This window comes from Triticum urartu, chromosome 2, assembly GCF_003073215.2.
Source record: "Triticum urartu cultivar G1812 chromosome 2, Tu2.1, whole genome shotgun sequence".
In the NCBI taxonomy this organism is placed as follows: Eukaryota; Viridiplantae; Streptophyta; class Magnoliopsida; order Poales; family Poaceae; genus Triticum; species Triticum urartu.
The window spans coordinates 676,003,948-676,021,206 of NC_053023.1; the positions used below are offsets into that span (position 1 = coordinate 676,003,948).

The window sequence follows — 17,259 nt, forward strand, 5'->3', positions numbered from 1 at the left end:
ACACAGGGTTTATACTGGTTCGGACCACCGTTGTGGTGTAATAGCCTACTCCAGTGTGTGGCGTGGTGGATTGCCTCTTGGGCTGATGATGATGAACAATACAAAGAAGAACAGCCTCGCGAGGGTCTGTTCTTGGCTGGGGCAATGAACCGCTGGGAGGAGTTCAGTCACCCTTCTCTCTCTCTCTCTGATTGTCGATGCTCTTGTTCTTCTCCCTCTGATTCTCGATCCCCCTCTCCCCTGGGGGTGGCTAGTCCTATTTATAGAGGCCCTGGTCCTCTTCCCAAATATCAAGCGGGAAGGGAGCCAACAATGGCGGGCTAATTTGAAGGGGGACAGCTAGTACCAGCTATCCTAACAAAAGTAGTCTTCGCCTGCACAAAGCTCTGGTGGTGACGCCGTCTTGGGCTCCACAATGACCTCCGTCTTGCGGTCCTCCTGGTCTTGGTCTTGTTGCACCGAAATGGCAACCTTTGCCTGATGCCTCGGTACTCCGCGGCTGCGCTTGCCCCCTTTGCACCAAAGAGGAAAGGAGGACACTGCGCGGGCTGGCACCCGCCTGGCGCCCTTGGTCGTCATGGCTTGCGTCACGGGCACCTCGTGAGGTACCCCACCTTGATCTCTCCGCCTCCTCGCGAGCCAGCCTGATGAGGCCGTGCCTGAGGAAGCTCCGCGTCATCCGCCCCGCGAGGCTTGGCCCCTCGCGAGGGTCTTGAGTCTGTGTTGGTGAAGATGGGCCGTGCTGGGCCCCCCTTTGAGCCACGCCGCAGGCCGCAAGCAGGCAAGTCTGGGGACCCCCGTTCCCAGAACGCCGACAGTAGCCCCCGGGCCCAAGGCGCTCCCGGACTTGGCCGTGCAGGGAGGCGGAAGGGCGAGGGCGAAGCGCCGCGGGCCCTAACAGCCCGCGGCCTTGGGCGCCGTTGTGGCAGTTGATTGGACATGGGCGGCACTGTTCCCCCACGCCCCCTTATTTTGCGCCATGCTAGGCGGACTCGTAGTTGTACACAGCCGCTCCCCTTTCTGTCGCTCGAGCGCCCTCTGTCCTTCCTCCGCTCGAACTCCAGCTCCTGTTTTCGACCCAATCTCGAACCTTCCCCCCCTTCCCATCGCCATGGCTCCGACGAAGAAGGGAAGAGGGAAGAAACTTGTGTCTCCGCCTTGCCCGCCGCTGTTGGCGGCCCCCGCCGAGGGCTTGGGCAAGGTCAGCTCGGCTCTGGCCACTATCTTCAACGAATGCGGGAGGACGACGGCCTGGCCCGCGTCCCACTTCTCCATCGACAGGATAGTAACCGAGGTCCCGTATTTTGCCGACGCCCTGTGGGCGGGTCTGGTTCCTCCCTTTTCTGATTTCTTCAATGCCGTGCTTTCCCACTATCAGATCCACATGATGCATCTGGGTCCTGAATCCATCACCCTCCTTTCGGTCTTCGCCTTTGTTTGCGAGGCTATGATGGGCATCGTTCCTTCGGTTGCCTTGATGCGCCACTTCTTCTCGCTGCGCCTTGTCGACCCTACCCAATGCTGGGCGTGCGTGAGCTTCGTTGCCGCGCCTGAGACAACGGCCTCTGGGATTGACTTCAAGCTCCCCTCGCCCGCGGCTGGGTTCCGCGAGCGGTGGCTGTATGTGGACGCAGGGGTGCCCAGCCCCCTGCTATCGGAGCCAACTTCGCCTGCTGTCCCCAATTCGGGCTGGGGCCAGGAGACGCTTGAGAGCCCCTGGCTCGTCTTCGTCTGGCACCGCTTCGCGTTCTTGAGGTCGCTTGGCGTGACAGCGCCCAAGGTGGTGAAGGAGTTCCTGCTACGCCACGTCGCTCCTCTCCAACGCCACTCCCGCCGGATGTGGGCCTTCAGCGGGCGCGATGATCGTATGAGGCTCCAGGAAGAGGACCTGACTCCTGAAGCGCCGAGGACAACGCTCTTGACCCTGACTGGGGACCCCAACCCCGGCAGCATCCAGCAGGGAGGGGCCTTGCTGTACCTCTGCCAGAGCAGGGGCGATTTTGTGAAGCAGATGCCTATCTTTGATGAGTGGAGGCCGCGCCCTGCCGGCCTCCAGGGGCCTCGCGAGAACCCAGTGGTGGTGACTGCCCTTCCAGTCGGCCAAGGAGACTCTTCCTCAAGCGGCGGAGCAGGGAGGCATGGGGCGCCAGAGGCCGAGGGGGCTCCCGGCGGGGTGACAGCGCCGGGCGATGTTCATGAGGGAGCAGTTCTTGGGGCCCGTGCTGCTGAGGCTGAGGGTGACAAGCAGCTGCCCTCTGCGCCTGTGACTGAGGCCCCTGAGGCTCCGGCTGCTTCTCCTGGCGAGGCGACTGGCAGCGCACATCAGGCAGGCGCCCCTGACGCAGATCGCTTTGACGCTCCATCTTCGTCGCTGGTTGATCCCTGCGCCCAACTCTTAGGCCGCTTCCGCGTGGACTTTGAGGCCCTACGAAAGAGAAGGGAGGCCCTAGGCGACGATTACCCTTGTCGCCTGCTGAAGCGTAGGAAGTACTTCGCCACTGATGAGTAAGCCTTCTCCTTTCCCAGCTCCCGATCCTTCTGTTGCTTTTACTGACCCTTGCTCCGCAGGCCCCTTCCAGCCGAGCTTGCGGAGACGGTTGAGGAGCCATCCCTCTTGGCTTCGCCCCCTCCACCATCCTCAAGCGCTCCGAGCAGCGGAGCCCTTGTGGTGAGGGCGATCGAAGAGGCGGACCGTCCCGAGGTGCATCGTGGCCCTGCGCACCTCGCGATCCTCTTCCGCAGGCCTTCTCGTGGCATAGCCAGCCTGCCGTGGGCTTCTCGCCTGGTCATGGACTGCGATTGGCTGAGACGCTCCCTGCGCTCTTCACCTGGGGACGGGCTGGCTCCAGGCCGGGCTTCTGGCGCGGCGTGCCCGGCCGTCGCGAGGGTGCCAGCCCCCAGCCCCCAGCCCGGAGGGGGAGTGCTGATTCGTGGCCCCCGGTGCTTTCTTGGGGCAGATGATGGTGTGGAAGACGTGCTCGAGCGCGCTCGGGGGCGTCGCGCTCTCCGCCAAGGATTCCTTCAAAGGGCGGCTGACGCAGTAAGCCTTCTTGGTGAGGAGCTTGCTGATAAAGACGCACGCCTTGAGGCCGAGGGCCTGCGCCTGGCCGCAGAGAGGCACGAGCTGGAGGGCGCCATCGCCCTTGCGCGCCGTCAGCGCGATCTTGACAACGCAGAGGCCAAGGCGTCGCTGGTGGCCTCTCGGGAGGCCCGATCTGGGCCGCTGAGGAGGCCCGGGAAGCCGACCGGTGGCGAAAGGCGGCGGAGGAGCGGGCTCGGGAGCTCCTGGCCTGGTGCCACTCATTGGAGGAGCAGGTGGAGCTGCGTGAGGCAGCCCTCGAGTCGATGAAGGTGGCCTCTAGCGACTCAGCAGAGCTCCAGAAGCGTGAGGAGGCGCTGACGCTGGAAGCCGCCGAACGTACCCGCGAGTACGAGCGTCTGGAGATGAGGGAGCGCTTGGTGACGCAGGCGGAGGATGATGTCGCCGCACAGGAAGCCCGTGTCCTGGAGGAGGTCGGACGTCGGGTGGCGATGGCACATTTGAGCCTCGAGCATGAGTTTGAAGAGAAGCTGGGGTTGATCCGGGCCGAAGCTGAAGGCAGGACAGCCGCCTTGAGGGCCAAGCTGGAGGAGGCGACGCGGCGGGCCGATGCTTTCCGGGCCACCCTTGAGGTGGCGCAAGGTGAGTTAACCACCTCCCAGGCCGAGGTGCTCCTTCTTCGCCAGCGGGTGGAGGAGGCTGAGGCCGTCGCGCGCCAGAATGCGGACGAGATACGTCAGCGGTGGATCCTGGAGCATGAGCACGGCCCCATGCTCACCACGCTCCGGGAGAGAGCCAACACAGCCTTGGACAACATCTGCGAGGTGGCTGTTGGCGAGCCGCACGCAGTCAACTACGCCGGCAATCTTCAGTTCTTCACTGACGTGGTGACGCAGCTGGAGGCGCGGTCGGTCAGGGCTGATAGGTTGGTGGAGGAGAGGAGCCGCGCCCTGCTCGGGCGCGCCTTTTCTCGCGTCTTCAGCTATCTCCAGAACATGGATCCCCACTTCGATTTTGACGCCGCCATCGCCCTAGTCCCCCAGGCCGTCCGAGGCGACCTGGCGCACTGGGTGGAAGACAATGTGGATGCTCTTATCAGGGCCTTCGCTTCAGACAACGACGGCGTGGTCGTAGGTGCCAACGAGGGCGGTGTGGTGAACGGCCCTGACGCCGCTGGCGGCGACGCGGACAGCGATGGCGAGTTCAGCGACGCCAACAACGGCCCGGGTGGTGCTCTCGAGGACGCATTGGGGGATTTATCCGACTGATTGTGCATCGTTCCTGCTTCCTTACCCTGCATGAATATAACTCAGGTTTTGGCCTGATGGCTGTGAGAGCATTTTGGAGGGGGAGCCCCTCATGTAGAACTCGTGTTCATCGTATTAGTAGACGCTACATTGCCCATGCGCCCGCGCCAAGTGGTTGGCTTAAGCGACGCGCTGGTCGGCTAGTTTACCTTGTCCCGTGCTGGCCCTGAGGCAGCCTGTGGGAGGTTGTGGTGTCCCGAGTGTTCCCTGATTGGATCTATAGGACCTGCAGTAAAACACCCTCCTGAGAGGACGCGACGGCGGCAGTCTGGGCTGCGTGCAAGCTAGGCCTGACCCGGCTCGCGAGGGGCTCACGAGGGGAGGCAGCTGAGGCGAAGCGGTAACCAAAACACGAGAAATTGCTCGAACGAGACTAAGCACCCCTTCCCCGAACACACGCAAATCTCAAATTCAAATCCAACCTGAATCCAGCGGCGGAAAGCGACAACCAAAGGGAAAAGCAACGAAAGCAGACAAAAGGCCGCGTCCGGCACCTAGTCTAGTCTTGGACGTCTTCTCACCAGCGCGGAGCTAAGTACTGCCACTGGGCGTGGGAGGGAGCCCCAGGGCCTGAGGCCGGCACCCCTGAGACTCCGGGGCATGTACAGCCCCACTCATTATTATGTGAGAGTGTCACGGGGCGGCGAGCTTCACATGCACTAGGCCTTCTTCACAGGTACCGGGCTTGCTTCATATCGCCAGATGAGGGCCCCGCCTTGTGCCACACTCTAGTGCCATCAACGACGACCGGAAACCAGGACGCCGCCGATGGGGTAGAGCGGTCGCCAGCGGTTCCCCCGACGACCACGGGTCCTCCGCCGGGGGCAGGCCCTGAGGCACCTCCCCAACGGAGGGCCTACCTCCTGAGAACACCTTGCTCCGAACGCCGCGGTGGTGATGTCGGATCCCGGCCCCTCTCCTGCAGCCCCTGCGCCCTCCTCCCGAGGGGTAGGAGACTGTGGGAGCGGGGCAGCTGCTCGCTGTGGCGACCTGCACCTCCTGCGATCCATGGTTAGCGTATGCCTGCTCCTGAAGAATTAGCGGTACCCGATAATCGTTGCCTCCAGCGCGGCCAGTGAGACCGTCCCGGGGCTCCTAGAAAGGCTCAGCTTCTGGCGCCTCGTCCCCCCAGCCTGGGCTGTGGAGCGAGCCTTGCTCGCCCTCGTGAGGGTGTTCTTGGTCCATCATGAGGGGCGCGTATTCCTCTGGCGCCGTCATCCCGAAGGCCACGTCGTAGTGCCCCGTGTGCCATGCGGTCCTGCCTGACGCACCCATCGTGGGGTGGCAGGGCGGCTGTCCACTGGGGCCGCGGGTCGCATCGTGTCCTTCTTCTTTGCGGACCGGGAGCAGGGGCAGCGCCGCCGCCGGTCCTGTGCTGACAGCTTCGCTGGCGTTGGAGTAGCCTTGGAGCCCGCGGGCGCGCGCTGAGCCCCCGCGCGGGCTGCCCTGGGCTTGAGATGGGGGCTGGGTGCAGAAAGGGTGAGCCCCCGAGGCGGCGAAGCCCAGGAGCTCTGCCACCCGCTCCAGCAGCACGTCGCGGCCGCCCTCCAGCAGCCTGCACTGCAGCAGCTTTCGGGCCACCGTGAGCGCGGCCCTCGAGTTTGCCTGCTCCCGGCGGGTGTACGGTGTCGTGGTCGCGGCGTGATTGGAGGCCCTTGCTGCCGACCACGCCTGCCGCGGTGTGAGAGCTGTCGAAGTCTGTCCGCGTCGCCCGCGGCCCGCAGCGCCCTGCGGACCGCGAGCTGCCTGGGGCACGGGGTCGCCCGAGGCGAGCGGCTCTGCGCGGGCGGGCCACGCTGCCCATGGATCTGGGTTGCCCGCCTGGTCGCCGGACATGGTGATGACGACGCGACGGGGCACGAAGCGGTAGAAGGTGGATTCCGGCGCACCCCTACCTGGCGCGCCAAATGTCAGATTTCGGGTTCCGGCAGACCCTTGAGGCTCGAACACTGGGGTGCGCGTGGAGATTTCGCCTCCTAGCTACCTGCACCCCTCCGCCTCGCTAAGATCTAAGCTATGGAAAGAACAACACGAGAGACATAGGGTTTATACTGGTTCGGGCCACCGTTGTGGTGTAATACCCTACTCCAGTGCGTGGCGTGGTGGATTGCCTCTTGGGCTGATGATGATGAACAATACAAGGAAGAACAGCCTCGCGAGGGTCTGTTCTTGGCTGGGGCGATGAACCGCTGGGAGGAGTTCAGTCACCCTTTTCTCTCTCTCTCTCTCTCTCTGATTGTCGATGCTCTTGTTCTTCTCCCTCTGATTCTCGATCCCCCTCTCCCCTGGGGGTGGCTAGTCCTATTTATAGAGGCCCTGGTCCTCTTCCGAAATATCGAGCGGGAAGGGAGCCAACAATGGCGGGCTAATTTGAAGGGGGACAGCTAGTACCAGCTATCCTGACAAAAGTAGTCTTCACCTGCACAAAGCTCTGGTGGTGACGCCATCTTGGGCTCCACAATGACCTCCGTCTTGCAGTCCTCTTGGTCTTGGTCTTGTTCCACCGAAATGGCAACCTTTGCCTGATGTCTCGGTACTCCGCGGCTGCGCTTGCCCCCTTTGCACCAAAGAGGAAAGGAGGACACTGCGCGGGCTGGCACCCGCCTGGCGCCCTTGGTCGTCATGGCTTGCGTCACGGGCACCTTGTGAGGTACCCCACCTTGATATCTCCGCCTCCTCGCGAGCCAGCCTGATGAGGCCGTGCCTGAGGAAGCTCCGCGTCGTCCGCCCCGCAAGGCTTGGCCCCTCGCGAGGGTCTTGAGTCTGTGTTGGTGAAGATGGGCCGTGCTGGGCCCCCCTTTGAGCCACGCCGCAGGCCGCAGGCAGGCAAGTCTGGGGACCCCCGTTCCCAGAACGCCGCCAGGTGGAACCTGTCTCACGTAAGTGTACGTGTAAGGTCGGTCCGGGCCGCTTCATCCCACAATGCCGCCAAATCAAGATAATACTAGTAACGGCAAGCAAATTGAACAAATCATCGCCCACAACTACTTTGTATTCTACTTGTGCATAAAATCTACGCATAGACCTAGCTCATGATGCCACTGTTGGGGATCGTAGCAGAAATTTAAAATTTTCTACGCACCACCAAGATCAATCTATGGAGTAATCTAGCAACGAGGGGAAGGGGAGTGCATCTACATACCCATGTAGATCGCTAAGCGGAAGCGTTACTAGAACGCGAATGAGGTAGTCGTACTCGTAGCGATTCAAATCACGGTCGATTCCGATCAAAGCGCCGAACAACGGCGCTTCCACGTTCAACACACGTGCAACCCGGTGACGTCTCCCATGTCTTGATCCAGCAAGGAGAGAGGGAGAGGTTGGTGAAGACTCCGTCCAGCAGCAGCACGACGGCGTGGTGGTGGTGGAGGAGCGCGGTACTCCAGCAGGGCTTCGCCAAGCACTACGAGAGACGAGGAGGGAGAGAGGTAGGGTTGCGCCTTGGGAGAGAGAGACTCGTGTGTTGTGCAGCCCCAAAACCTCCACTATATATAGGGGCAAGGGCAAGGGGAGGTGCCCTAGGGTTTCCCCTAGGGGGGCGGCGGCCAGGGCAGATGGGATCTCCCCCTTGGGTGACTTGGCCCCCAAGCCAGGAGGTGGGAACCCTAGATGGGGCGCCCCAAACCCCCTGGTCACGTGGGAATAGGTGAGGGGGGCGCACAGCCCCTTAGTGGGATGGTTTGCCCCCTTCCCTTGGCCCATGAAGCCCCCTAACACTTGCCGGGGCTCCCGAAACACCTTTCGGTCATGCTGGTCATCATCCGGTGCCTCCCGAATATTTCCGGACTCCAAAACCCTTCGTCCAATATATCAATCTTCACCTCCGGACCATTCCGGAAGTCCTTGTGACGTCCGGGATCTCATCCGGGACTCCGAACAACATTCGGTAACCGCGTACATACTTTCCCTATAACCCTAGCGTCATCGAACCTTAAGTTTGTATACCCTACGGGCTCGGGAATAATGCAGACATGACCGAGACATCTCTCTGGTCAATAACCAACAGCGGGATCTGGATATCCATGTTGGCTCCCACATGTTCCACGATGATCTCATCGGATGAACCATGATGTCAAGGATTCAGTCAATCCCGTATACAATTCCCTTTGTCTACCGGTATAGTACTTGCCCGAGATTCGATCGTCGGTATCCCGATACCTTGTTCAATCTCGTTACCGGCAAGTCTCTTTACTCGTTCCGTAACACATCATCCCGTGATCAACTCCTTGGTCACATTGTGCACATTATGATGATGTCCTACCGAGTGGGCCCAGAGATACCTCTCCGTTTACACGGAGTGACAAATCCCAGTCTCGATTCGTGCCAACCCAACAGACACTTTCGGAGATACCCGTAGTGCACCTTTATAGCCACCCAGTTACGTTGTGGCGTTTGGTACACCCAAAGCATTCCTATGGTATCCGGGAGTTGCACAATCTCATGGTCTAAGGAAATGATACTTGACATTAGAAAAGCTTTAGCAGACGAACTATACAATCTTGTGCTAGGCTTAGGATTGGGTCTTGTCCATCACATCATTCTCCTAATGATGTGATCCCGTTATCAATGACATCCAATGTCCATGGTCAGGAAACCATGACCATCTATTGATCAACGAGCTAGTCAACTAGAGGCTTACTAGGGACATGTTGTGGTCTATGTATTCACACATGTATTACGGTTTCCGGTTAATACAATTATAGCATGAACAATAGACAATTATCATGAACAAGGAAATACAATAATAACCATTTTATTATTGCCTCTAGGGCATATTTCCAACACCTCGTGGGCCCCCTGTTGCTCCACCGATGTACTCCTTCCTCCTATATATATACCTATGTACCCCCAAACGATCAGATACGGAGCCAAAACCCTAATTCCACCGCCGTAACTTTCTGTATCCACGAGATCCCATCTTGGGGCCTGTTCCGGAGCTCCGCCGGAGGGGGCATCGATCACGGAGGACTTCTACATCAACACCATAGCCCTCCGATGAAGTGTGAGTAGTTTACCTTAGACCTACGGGTCCATAGTTAGTAGCTAGATGGCTTCTTCTCTCTTTTTGGATCTCAATACAATGTTCTCCCCCTCTCTTGTGGAGATCTATTCGATGTAATCTTCTTTTTGCGGTGTGTTTGTTGAGACCGATGAATTGTGGGTTTATGATCAGGCCTATCTATGAACAATATTTGAATCTTCTATGAATTGTTTTATGTATGATTGGTTATCTTTGCAAGTCTCTTCGAATTATCAGTTTGGTTTGGCCTACTAGATTGATCTTTCTTGCAATGGGAGAAGTGCTTAGCTTTGGGTTCAATCTTGCGGTGTCCTTTCCCAGTGATAGTAGGGGCAGCAAGGCACGTATTGTATTGTTGCCATCGGGGATAACAAGATGAGGTTTTCATCATATTGCATGAGTTTATCCCTCTACATCATGTCATCTTACTTAAGGCGTTACTCTATTTCCATTAACTTAATACTCTAGATGCATGCTGGATAGCGGTCGATGAGTGGAGTAATAGTAGTAGATGCAGGCAGGAGTCGGTCTACTTGTCTCGGACGTGATGCCTATATACATGATCATACCTAGATATTCTCATAACTATGCTCAATTCTGTCAATTACTCAACAATAATTTGTTCACCCACCGTAGAATACTTATACTCTCGAGAGAAGCCACTAGTGAAACCTATGGCCCCCGGATCTATCTTCATCATATTAATCTACCAATACTTAGTTATTTCCTTTTGCTTTTACTTTGCTTTTATTTTACTTTGCATCTTTATCATAAAAATACCAAAAATATTATCTTATCATATCTATCAGATCTCACTCTCGTAAGTGGCCGTGTAGGGATTGACAACCCCTTAACGCGTTGGTTGTGAGGATTTATTTGTTTTGTGCAGGTACGAGGGACTTGCGCATAGCCTCCTACTGGATTGATATCTTGGTTCTCGAAAACTGAGGGAAATACTTACGCTACTTTGCTGCATCATCCCTTCCTCTTCGGGGAAAACCAACGCAGTGCTCAAGAGGTAGCAAAGTGAACAGAGCATATGTAAAAAAAATTGGGCAGGGCGGACCATGGCACGCTTTTGCCCCTATGTAGCTCCGCCAGTGGCCTTCTCAATAGCTGCATATGTGATCAATCTGCTCGAGAGGAGGAGGATAGGTTAACCAGTAACAATTCCCCTTCTCGCAAGGCGGGCAGGGCAAAGCATTCCTTTCATCGATCTTCGTCAGCGAGTCTGTGGATTTTCCTCTCCTTTTTGTTCGCCGCTATGGTGGTCAGTGGCGGGGAGGAGAATCTTGGTGCCTCGACTTCATCTAGTACATAGATTAGGGTTTTAGTCATCGTAGTGGCGACGCTGGGACGAATGGCAAGTCTTCTTCTTCGAGTCGATCTTTCGGGCTCTGGTCCTCCTCAAGTTCGTTCGTCGAGATGGATCAGATGGAGCTCTAACGTAAATTCTTGCCAGCTCCGTGGGGCCGTGTGGTTAGGTTTCTCACCGTGCGGACGCAACCGTGGAATTTTGCATTAGGTGCTTCAAATTGATTCAAGGGTTCCAAGGAGACGACATCATCTCCTGGGCGTTGGTACTTAGGGGCACGTGGACGAAGACTTCCCAACTACCATTGACAAGGTCAGACCGACTCTGACATGGAAGCGGCGATAGTGCTCGTTCGGTGGTTCATGGATTTTAATGTAATTTTTATTATGTTTGAAGTGTTTTGTACTTTTGATGAATCTTTATAACAAATATGGGTCATTTTCGCATAAAAACACAAGGTTAGAGTTTCTCCCCGTGTTTTCGCGATGGCAATATAAGGTGTCAGGCGTTTTAGATCGATTCAAGGGTTCAACGTGCGACGACTGCGACTCCAGAGCGATGGTACTTAGGGGCACGTGCATGAAGACTTCTCGAGTGTCATCGACAAGGTCAAACTAGCTCCGGTAGGGGAGTTGCAACATCGACGCATCGACGACTCGTTCTACAGTTGGCAACGGTCGTTCGATGGTCCAGGGACCTCGATGTAAATTTATTATGTTTAAGGTGCTTTGTACTTTAGGGTTAAATTTCATCAATAAAATATGAGTTATATGCAATAAAAATATAGAATTAGATTTTTTTTCAAATAAGGATTCCATTATATATTTTTGATATATAACTCATATCTTATTGGTTCTGAAATAGCGGTTATAGAAATATATGGGAGGCTCGTATATTTGGGAGGGGGTGGGTCATGAAATAGCTTTTCCCTAAACTAAATGAAAATTATACTTTTGAGGAAGGAAAATAAAGAAACATTATACTCAAGATACATTTCCGATTGAAGAACGCCAATAGAGAGGAAACGTTGCCTCCCTGATGCCCCTATAGCGAACTATCGTGCGCTTTGGAGGATCTCGTAAGTGAAAAATGGTGATTTGGGAGGCACCAACGCACCAACGCCTCCCCCTCCCCCTCCCCCCAGGCTCTTAAAACCTTTTTTCCTTATTTTTTTTGTCATGTTAACATGAGAGAATTGCTATGGGGAGGCCCGTTTTGGCTTTGGTGCGCATATGCTCCCAAAGGAATAGTAATTTTTTAAAAAGTAAATCAATTAAAAAAATCTGAGTTTTAAAATTTTCTTGTGGATGTTCAATGTTAGTCTAGCAAGCATGCTTGACAATCTTCATGCGAAACAGGATAGCAATGCTTCGTCGGTGAAAATAAATAAATTAATTGTAACATTTAGCATTCGATTTGTTTTTTTTGCATAGGTCAAAATACTCAAGCTTTTTTCAGTAGAAATTTGCAGGTAGCATTTTTTGTGTGACAACGAACATATCTATTTCTTTTTCAATTTTTTTGACATTTGAAAAAAAACATTTTTGATGGGCAGGAGCATACGCTAAGAGCTGAATTGGATTTCTGATTGCTATGCTGCAGTATAGAAGAATTTGTCGTGCTACATGAAGAAATTTGTGAAATTTGCTTACCTATCCAGGAATTGTGATGCTAGTAGAAGTGGATTGCTATGCTATGGCGAAAAGAATTGCCATCCTACGCCGAAGAAAAGTTGCCAGTTGCCACACACGTGCATGAATTGCTATGATGCAACATTGAGAATTGCCATGCTATAGAAGAGAAAACATCACTGCAAACATAGAGAAAATTGCCACACATGTCTCAATAATTTGTCAAGTTATAACTATCATAAAACACATAAAAATTGTGATGCTTATATAGAAGAATGTCATTTGTTCAAGATTTGCATCGTTCGCTCAAGGGGTGGTTGGAGCAAACGTTTTGCATCATTCGCTCAGGGAGGATGGGTAGAGCGAATGGTGCCCCACAAGAATTGCCACTCTTACGTGCTGAGATTCGTGCGAGGGGATCGGACGCTCTATAAAATTTCCGATTTTTTTATAGATGATACTTTTAGTAAGGGTGTTTTTTCTTGGAAGGGTCCACATGTAAGAAAAATAATTTGCCAATGAAAAAGGAAACCGAGGCTATTTTTGTCCAGCCGGTAAGAGCACGCGAGGAGGGGGGTGGGGGGCCGATTTATTGCTCGATATTTCGCGATTTCTCTCCTGCGGCCAGCAGATCTGTTCCGATCCGACCCCCGAGGGCAGGTAACTCCCGTCTCCCTCCCCCAGTTTTACTCCCAGATCGATTTTTCTTTCCACGCGCAAATCCGCCTCCGCTTTCCCCATTTTCCCTGCGTATTTTATTGAGTCTCGATTTCCTCGATTAGTTTTTGAAGTGCAGAGGTGGTTCACGTACAACCGCCGCTAACCGCGCGCGCGCGCTGCCCGGAGCGACGACGCGCGGCGCGGGCCGGCCGAGGAGAGCGCGCCGGATTCGTGCGGTGGCCTGACCTAGGGTTTCGCCGCGAGATGGACGGCCGGGATCAGCCGCAGCAGCAGCAGACGCCGCTGCCGCTGCCGCTGCCGCCGCCGCCGCAGCAGACGACGCCACCGCCGACGCCGCAGACGCAGACGCCGCGCGTGAGCTCGCCGCCGCCGGTGGCCCCCGGCGTCATGATGCCGCAGCACGCCTACGGCGCGATGCCGCCGGGCTCCGCGAGCGTCATGCACGGGATGCCGCTCGCCTTCAACCCCATGGCGTCGCCCGGGGCCTCGCAGGCGGCATTGAAGCCCGCGGACATGCCGCCGCTCGCCATGTACCGGCCCGATTCCACCCCGCCGGGCATGCCGCAGTCCGTCGGCGGCGGCGGTGGCGCCCTGGTGGTCAGCGTCAGCGGCAGCGGCAGCGGCGGGGAGCTCGTGAAGAAGAAGAGGGGAAGGCCGAGGAAGTACGGGCCGGACGGGACCATGGGCTCGGCGGTGAAGGCCGAGGCGGGCGGGCAGTCTGGTGGCGCGGGCTCCAACTCGAATCCTGACGGGAAGCGCAGAGGACGGCCCCCGGGATCTGGCAAAAAGAAACAGCTCGATGCCTTAGGTAATTTTGGCCGCACCCGCGTTGGTTCATATCTGAATTCAGAAACATCACTGTTCACTCAGCAGCAGCTTGTGCTGAATAAAAGCATGTAGTACTGTATGTCTTTCTACATATTTGTCGCCATTTACTTTGTAAGGATTTCTCCACATTGTAAAGGAATTAAATAGGACGCAATAGTGCAGGCATTTAAATAATGTGGGAAGTACACCTCTGCTTGATGTTAGTTATGCACAGAGCACTCATATAATATAGAAGTGAGCTCAGGTCTTCTGAATATTAGAAAATTTATTGGTTGCCTTATTTTTTTAGGAATATTCTTCTATGGGTTTTTATTATTGTTTTGCTCATTTTTCTATCATGTCACAAACTGTGTTTACTTTTGAGTTTTGCAAGATAAAAGGGTGGTAAATATTCTGGCAATATAGGAGTATCATGTTAATCGCAGTTTATCACGTTGGTTGTAATTCGATGGCCTTCTTTGAACATTTTTTTGTGCTGACTATGATATTTGGTTTACTGAATTGTAGGTTCAGCTGGGACATCATTTACTCCTCACATAATAACTGTCAAGCCTAATGAGGTACTCCTCACATATTAGAGTTGACTGAAGTTAAACTTTATAAAGTTTGACCAAGTTTATAGAAAACAATATAAACATTTACCATCACAAATTTATATGATGTGAAAGTACATTCAATAATAAATCTAATGGTATTAATTTGTTATTGTATATGTTAATGTTTTTGTTTATAAACTTTGTCAAAGTTTACAAAGCTTGACTTTTACCAAAGCTAATACGCGGACTAAATAAAAATGGAGGGAGTACTTGAAAAATGCTCCGTCCTCTCTGATGTCATCGCGTGCTCTAGTTGTTCCTAAGTTGCTTTTGGACATTAGTTGTACGGTCAGGATCGAGTAGATTGCCCTGCTGGCTACCAGTCTTGGTTGAGAACAGAACCTGTCAGCATTATATTATTCATGAGCATACTGCTTTACGTTGAAATTAATCACTTCCATGGAAGAGCTAAGAACAGAGTGTATATTATGTGGCTCCTGGTACAAACAGCAAGAAGTAAAGCATAGCACTGAGTGGACCCTTGAGCATCTTTTGATATTTTATCCTCTTGACTTCTGTTTTCTTGCTACAACTGTTTTCGGTCTTCCCATGGATTCCATGCCATTACTGCATATTTATTACATAGTATCCAACCTGCTGATCCACAGGATGCATGGCACAATTCTTAAAGGATGGTCTTACAAAACTAGTAGAGTATGAGTAATAAATAACTGTCGGTTCTATCTTAGGCTGTTAGCTCCCATTCTCCTGGCATTACTTGGATACCTGTCATTATTCTGCAGTACCAATCCACATCCTCCCTTGATAGATATTTGCTGAACCTATTCCTTGCTTGTCCCTGGAGTTCAGACTATTTACCACACAGTGGGCGTTTATGCTTTAATTTATCTTGTTTGCAGGATGTTGCTTCGAAAATAATGTCTTTTTCACAACAAGGCCCACGTACTACATGTATAATCTCAGCAAACGGTGCGCTGTGCACAGCAACACTCCGTCAACCAGCAACCTCTGGTGGCATAGTGACATATGAGGTACGTCAAGGCCCAACTTGCTGAGATCTCAGAGGCATTGTGTGATTTTCGCTTCTCGTTATTTTTGTGAAGTGGTAATGCACAGGTTCAAAGTCCTACAGTAGCATCACAGCTGTCAACGGACCTATGATTTGGTTGTGTTCTAGCATATAATTCTGTAGTCTGCACTCTGTTGGCCTATGGTTAACTGAATGTTTGCTTATTATTTAGGAGTAAAAAATTAAGCCTATATGGTCGATTTACTGATTGTTCATATTTCTTTTACATTTTCTATTTCCATTACTTCTTTAGTATAGCTTCCTTGTTTTTCATGTATTGTGTGCTAACTGTCTTTGTGAGCCCAATATGGAGTTTGTTAATCTTCTTGTTTGTTCTTGTGAACATATATAGTCTCTGACGACAGAACTGAAATGTCTAATATGTAGTTTTCAGTTTACATCTCAGCTTTTTAAGTTACATGACAACAGGTCCGAAAATTTAATCTGTACTTCTCACTCTCCCATTAAGTGCAAATCACTAACTGAGCATGTTAAAGGCACCAGGTTTTCTAGACCTTATGATAGTTTACTGGTTCCTTCATGTGGTCAGACTACAGAGTCACACCGTATTTCTTGATATTTTGGAATGGGATGTCAGTTTTATATCATACAAAGTTATATTCCAAATTGTAAAAATACATTGATTACCTATATACTGTTATGTGTCACAGGGCCACTTTGATATTCTCTCTCTGTCGGGCTCATTTCTGCTGGCAGAGGATGGTGACACTCGTAGCAGGACAGGTGGTCTGAGTGTTGCTCTGGCTGGAAGCGATGGGCGTATTGTAGGAGGTTGTGTTGCAGGAATGCTTATGGCTGCAACGCCTGTCCAGGTTTGTTGATGTTCTTTGCACTTTATTGTCAAGTGGCATCTCTGCATCCAAATTAGGCCATCGGTGACAGGTTACCATGTTGCGTTTCAGGTTGTGGTGGGCAGCTTCATCGCCGAAGGTAACAAAAAGCCCAAGGAAGAACAACCGAAACGCGAGCCAACATCTGCGCCGATGCTTACATCTGCGCCGATGCAGACGCCTGCTGGCTTCGGTGCAGCCTCAGCTGCTGCTACGCCATCAGATGGAACATCAAGTGACCATTCTGATGACCCAGGGAGCCCTATGGGACCCAACGGTAGCACGTTCAACAATGCAGGCCATCCGACACACGCTTCATATGCTCCGGTGGGCTGGTCCCTCTCCGGGAACCAAGGCCGCTACGACCCAGACATGAAGATGGTGACCGACTAATGGCTCCCCGATTTGCAGCAGCTTTATTCTCTAGTATTTGACCTAGTAGAGTGTAGGGTTTCCTGCACCGGCGCCAACAATTCATTGTCGGCCAATAATCCGGTGTGCTAGAGGTAGTCGGAGAGCCTTTCATGGAAGGCCTGAGGAGCAAAAATAAGTAGCATTGTCTTGCCCTGTTAATGTTGCTTTTAGTTTGTATCTCTTATCTGCTTTCTCAGTTAGTAGCTTATGCTTGGAGTTGTTATATCCTAATCAACGGTTTCTATTACCCATGAATTTGTATTTCAGTCTAGTATCTGCATGCACCAGTTTTGAATGCCATATATTTGTGTTATCATTGTTTAGCTTATTTATTCAGAGGGCTGGAGGGATATATACTCCGGGAATTACTGGGGTATAAGAGAAATTCAACATCCATTTTGGGCGGGTCGTTCTTACGACGGGTGGCTTTATTAATTACCGTGTTATTCAGATTCCATAGTCACTAGTAAGCCATTATTCACTAGTTACTCTTCTAAATCTCTCCTCTATATATAAGCCTTCCACCCCATCAGTACCCTGAATTCT

The 17,259-nt window shown here is 53.0% G+C and overlaps 1 protein-coding gene across 2 annotated transcripts; it reads left to right on the forward strand.

Moving 5' to 3' along the window:
• Positions 1-12,860: 12,860 nt before the first annotated feature.
• LOC125539653 (AT-hook motif nuclear-localized protein 10-like) lies at positions 12,861-17,013 on the forward strand. Of its 2 annotated transcripts, XM_048703154.1 has the most exons (6): positions 12,861-12,973; positions 13,096-13,802; positions 14,330-14,382; positions 15,279-15,410; positions 16,120-16,281; positions 16,372-17,013. In XM_048703154.1, exons 2-6 carry the CDS (start codon positions 13,238-13,240, stop codon positions 16,690-16,692), a joined length of 1,233 nt encoding a protein of 410 aa, XP_048559111.1. In that variant the 5' UTR covers positions 12,861-12,973; positions 13,096-13,237; the 3' UTR covers positions 16,693-17,013. The 2 variants fall into 2 exon arrangements, with proteins under 2 accessions (XP_048559111.1, XP_048559110.1); XM_048703153.1 differs by lacking the exon at positions 12,861-12,973 and having other exon boundaries at positions 12,980-13,802.
• The last annotated feature ends 246 nt before the right edge of the window (positions 17,014-17,259 follow it).

Coding starts and splice junctions, on each gene's coding strand:
- LOC125539653 (XM_048703154.1), top strand. CDS start 13,238: ATGGACGGCCGGGATCAGCCGCAGCAGCAGCAGACGCCGCTGCCGCTG. Junction 14,383..15,278: donor TAACTGTCAAGCCTAATGAG/GTACTCCTCACA, acceptor TCTTGTTTGCAG/GATGTTGCTTCGAAAATAAT. Junction 15,411..16,119: donor GTGGCATAGTGACATATGAG/GTACGTCAAGGC, acceptor TATGTGTCACAG/GGCCACTTTGATATTCTCTC.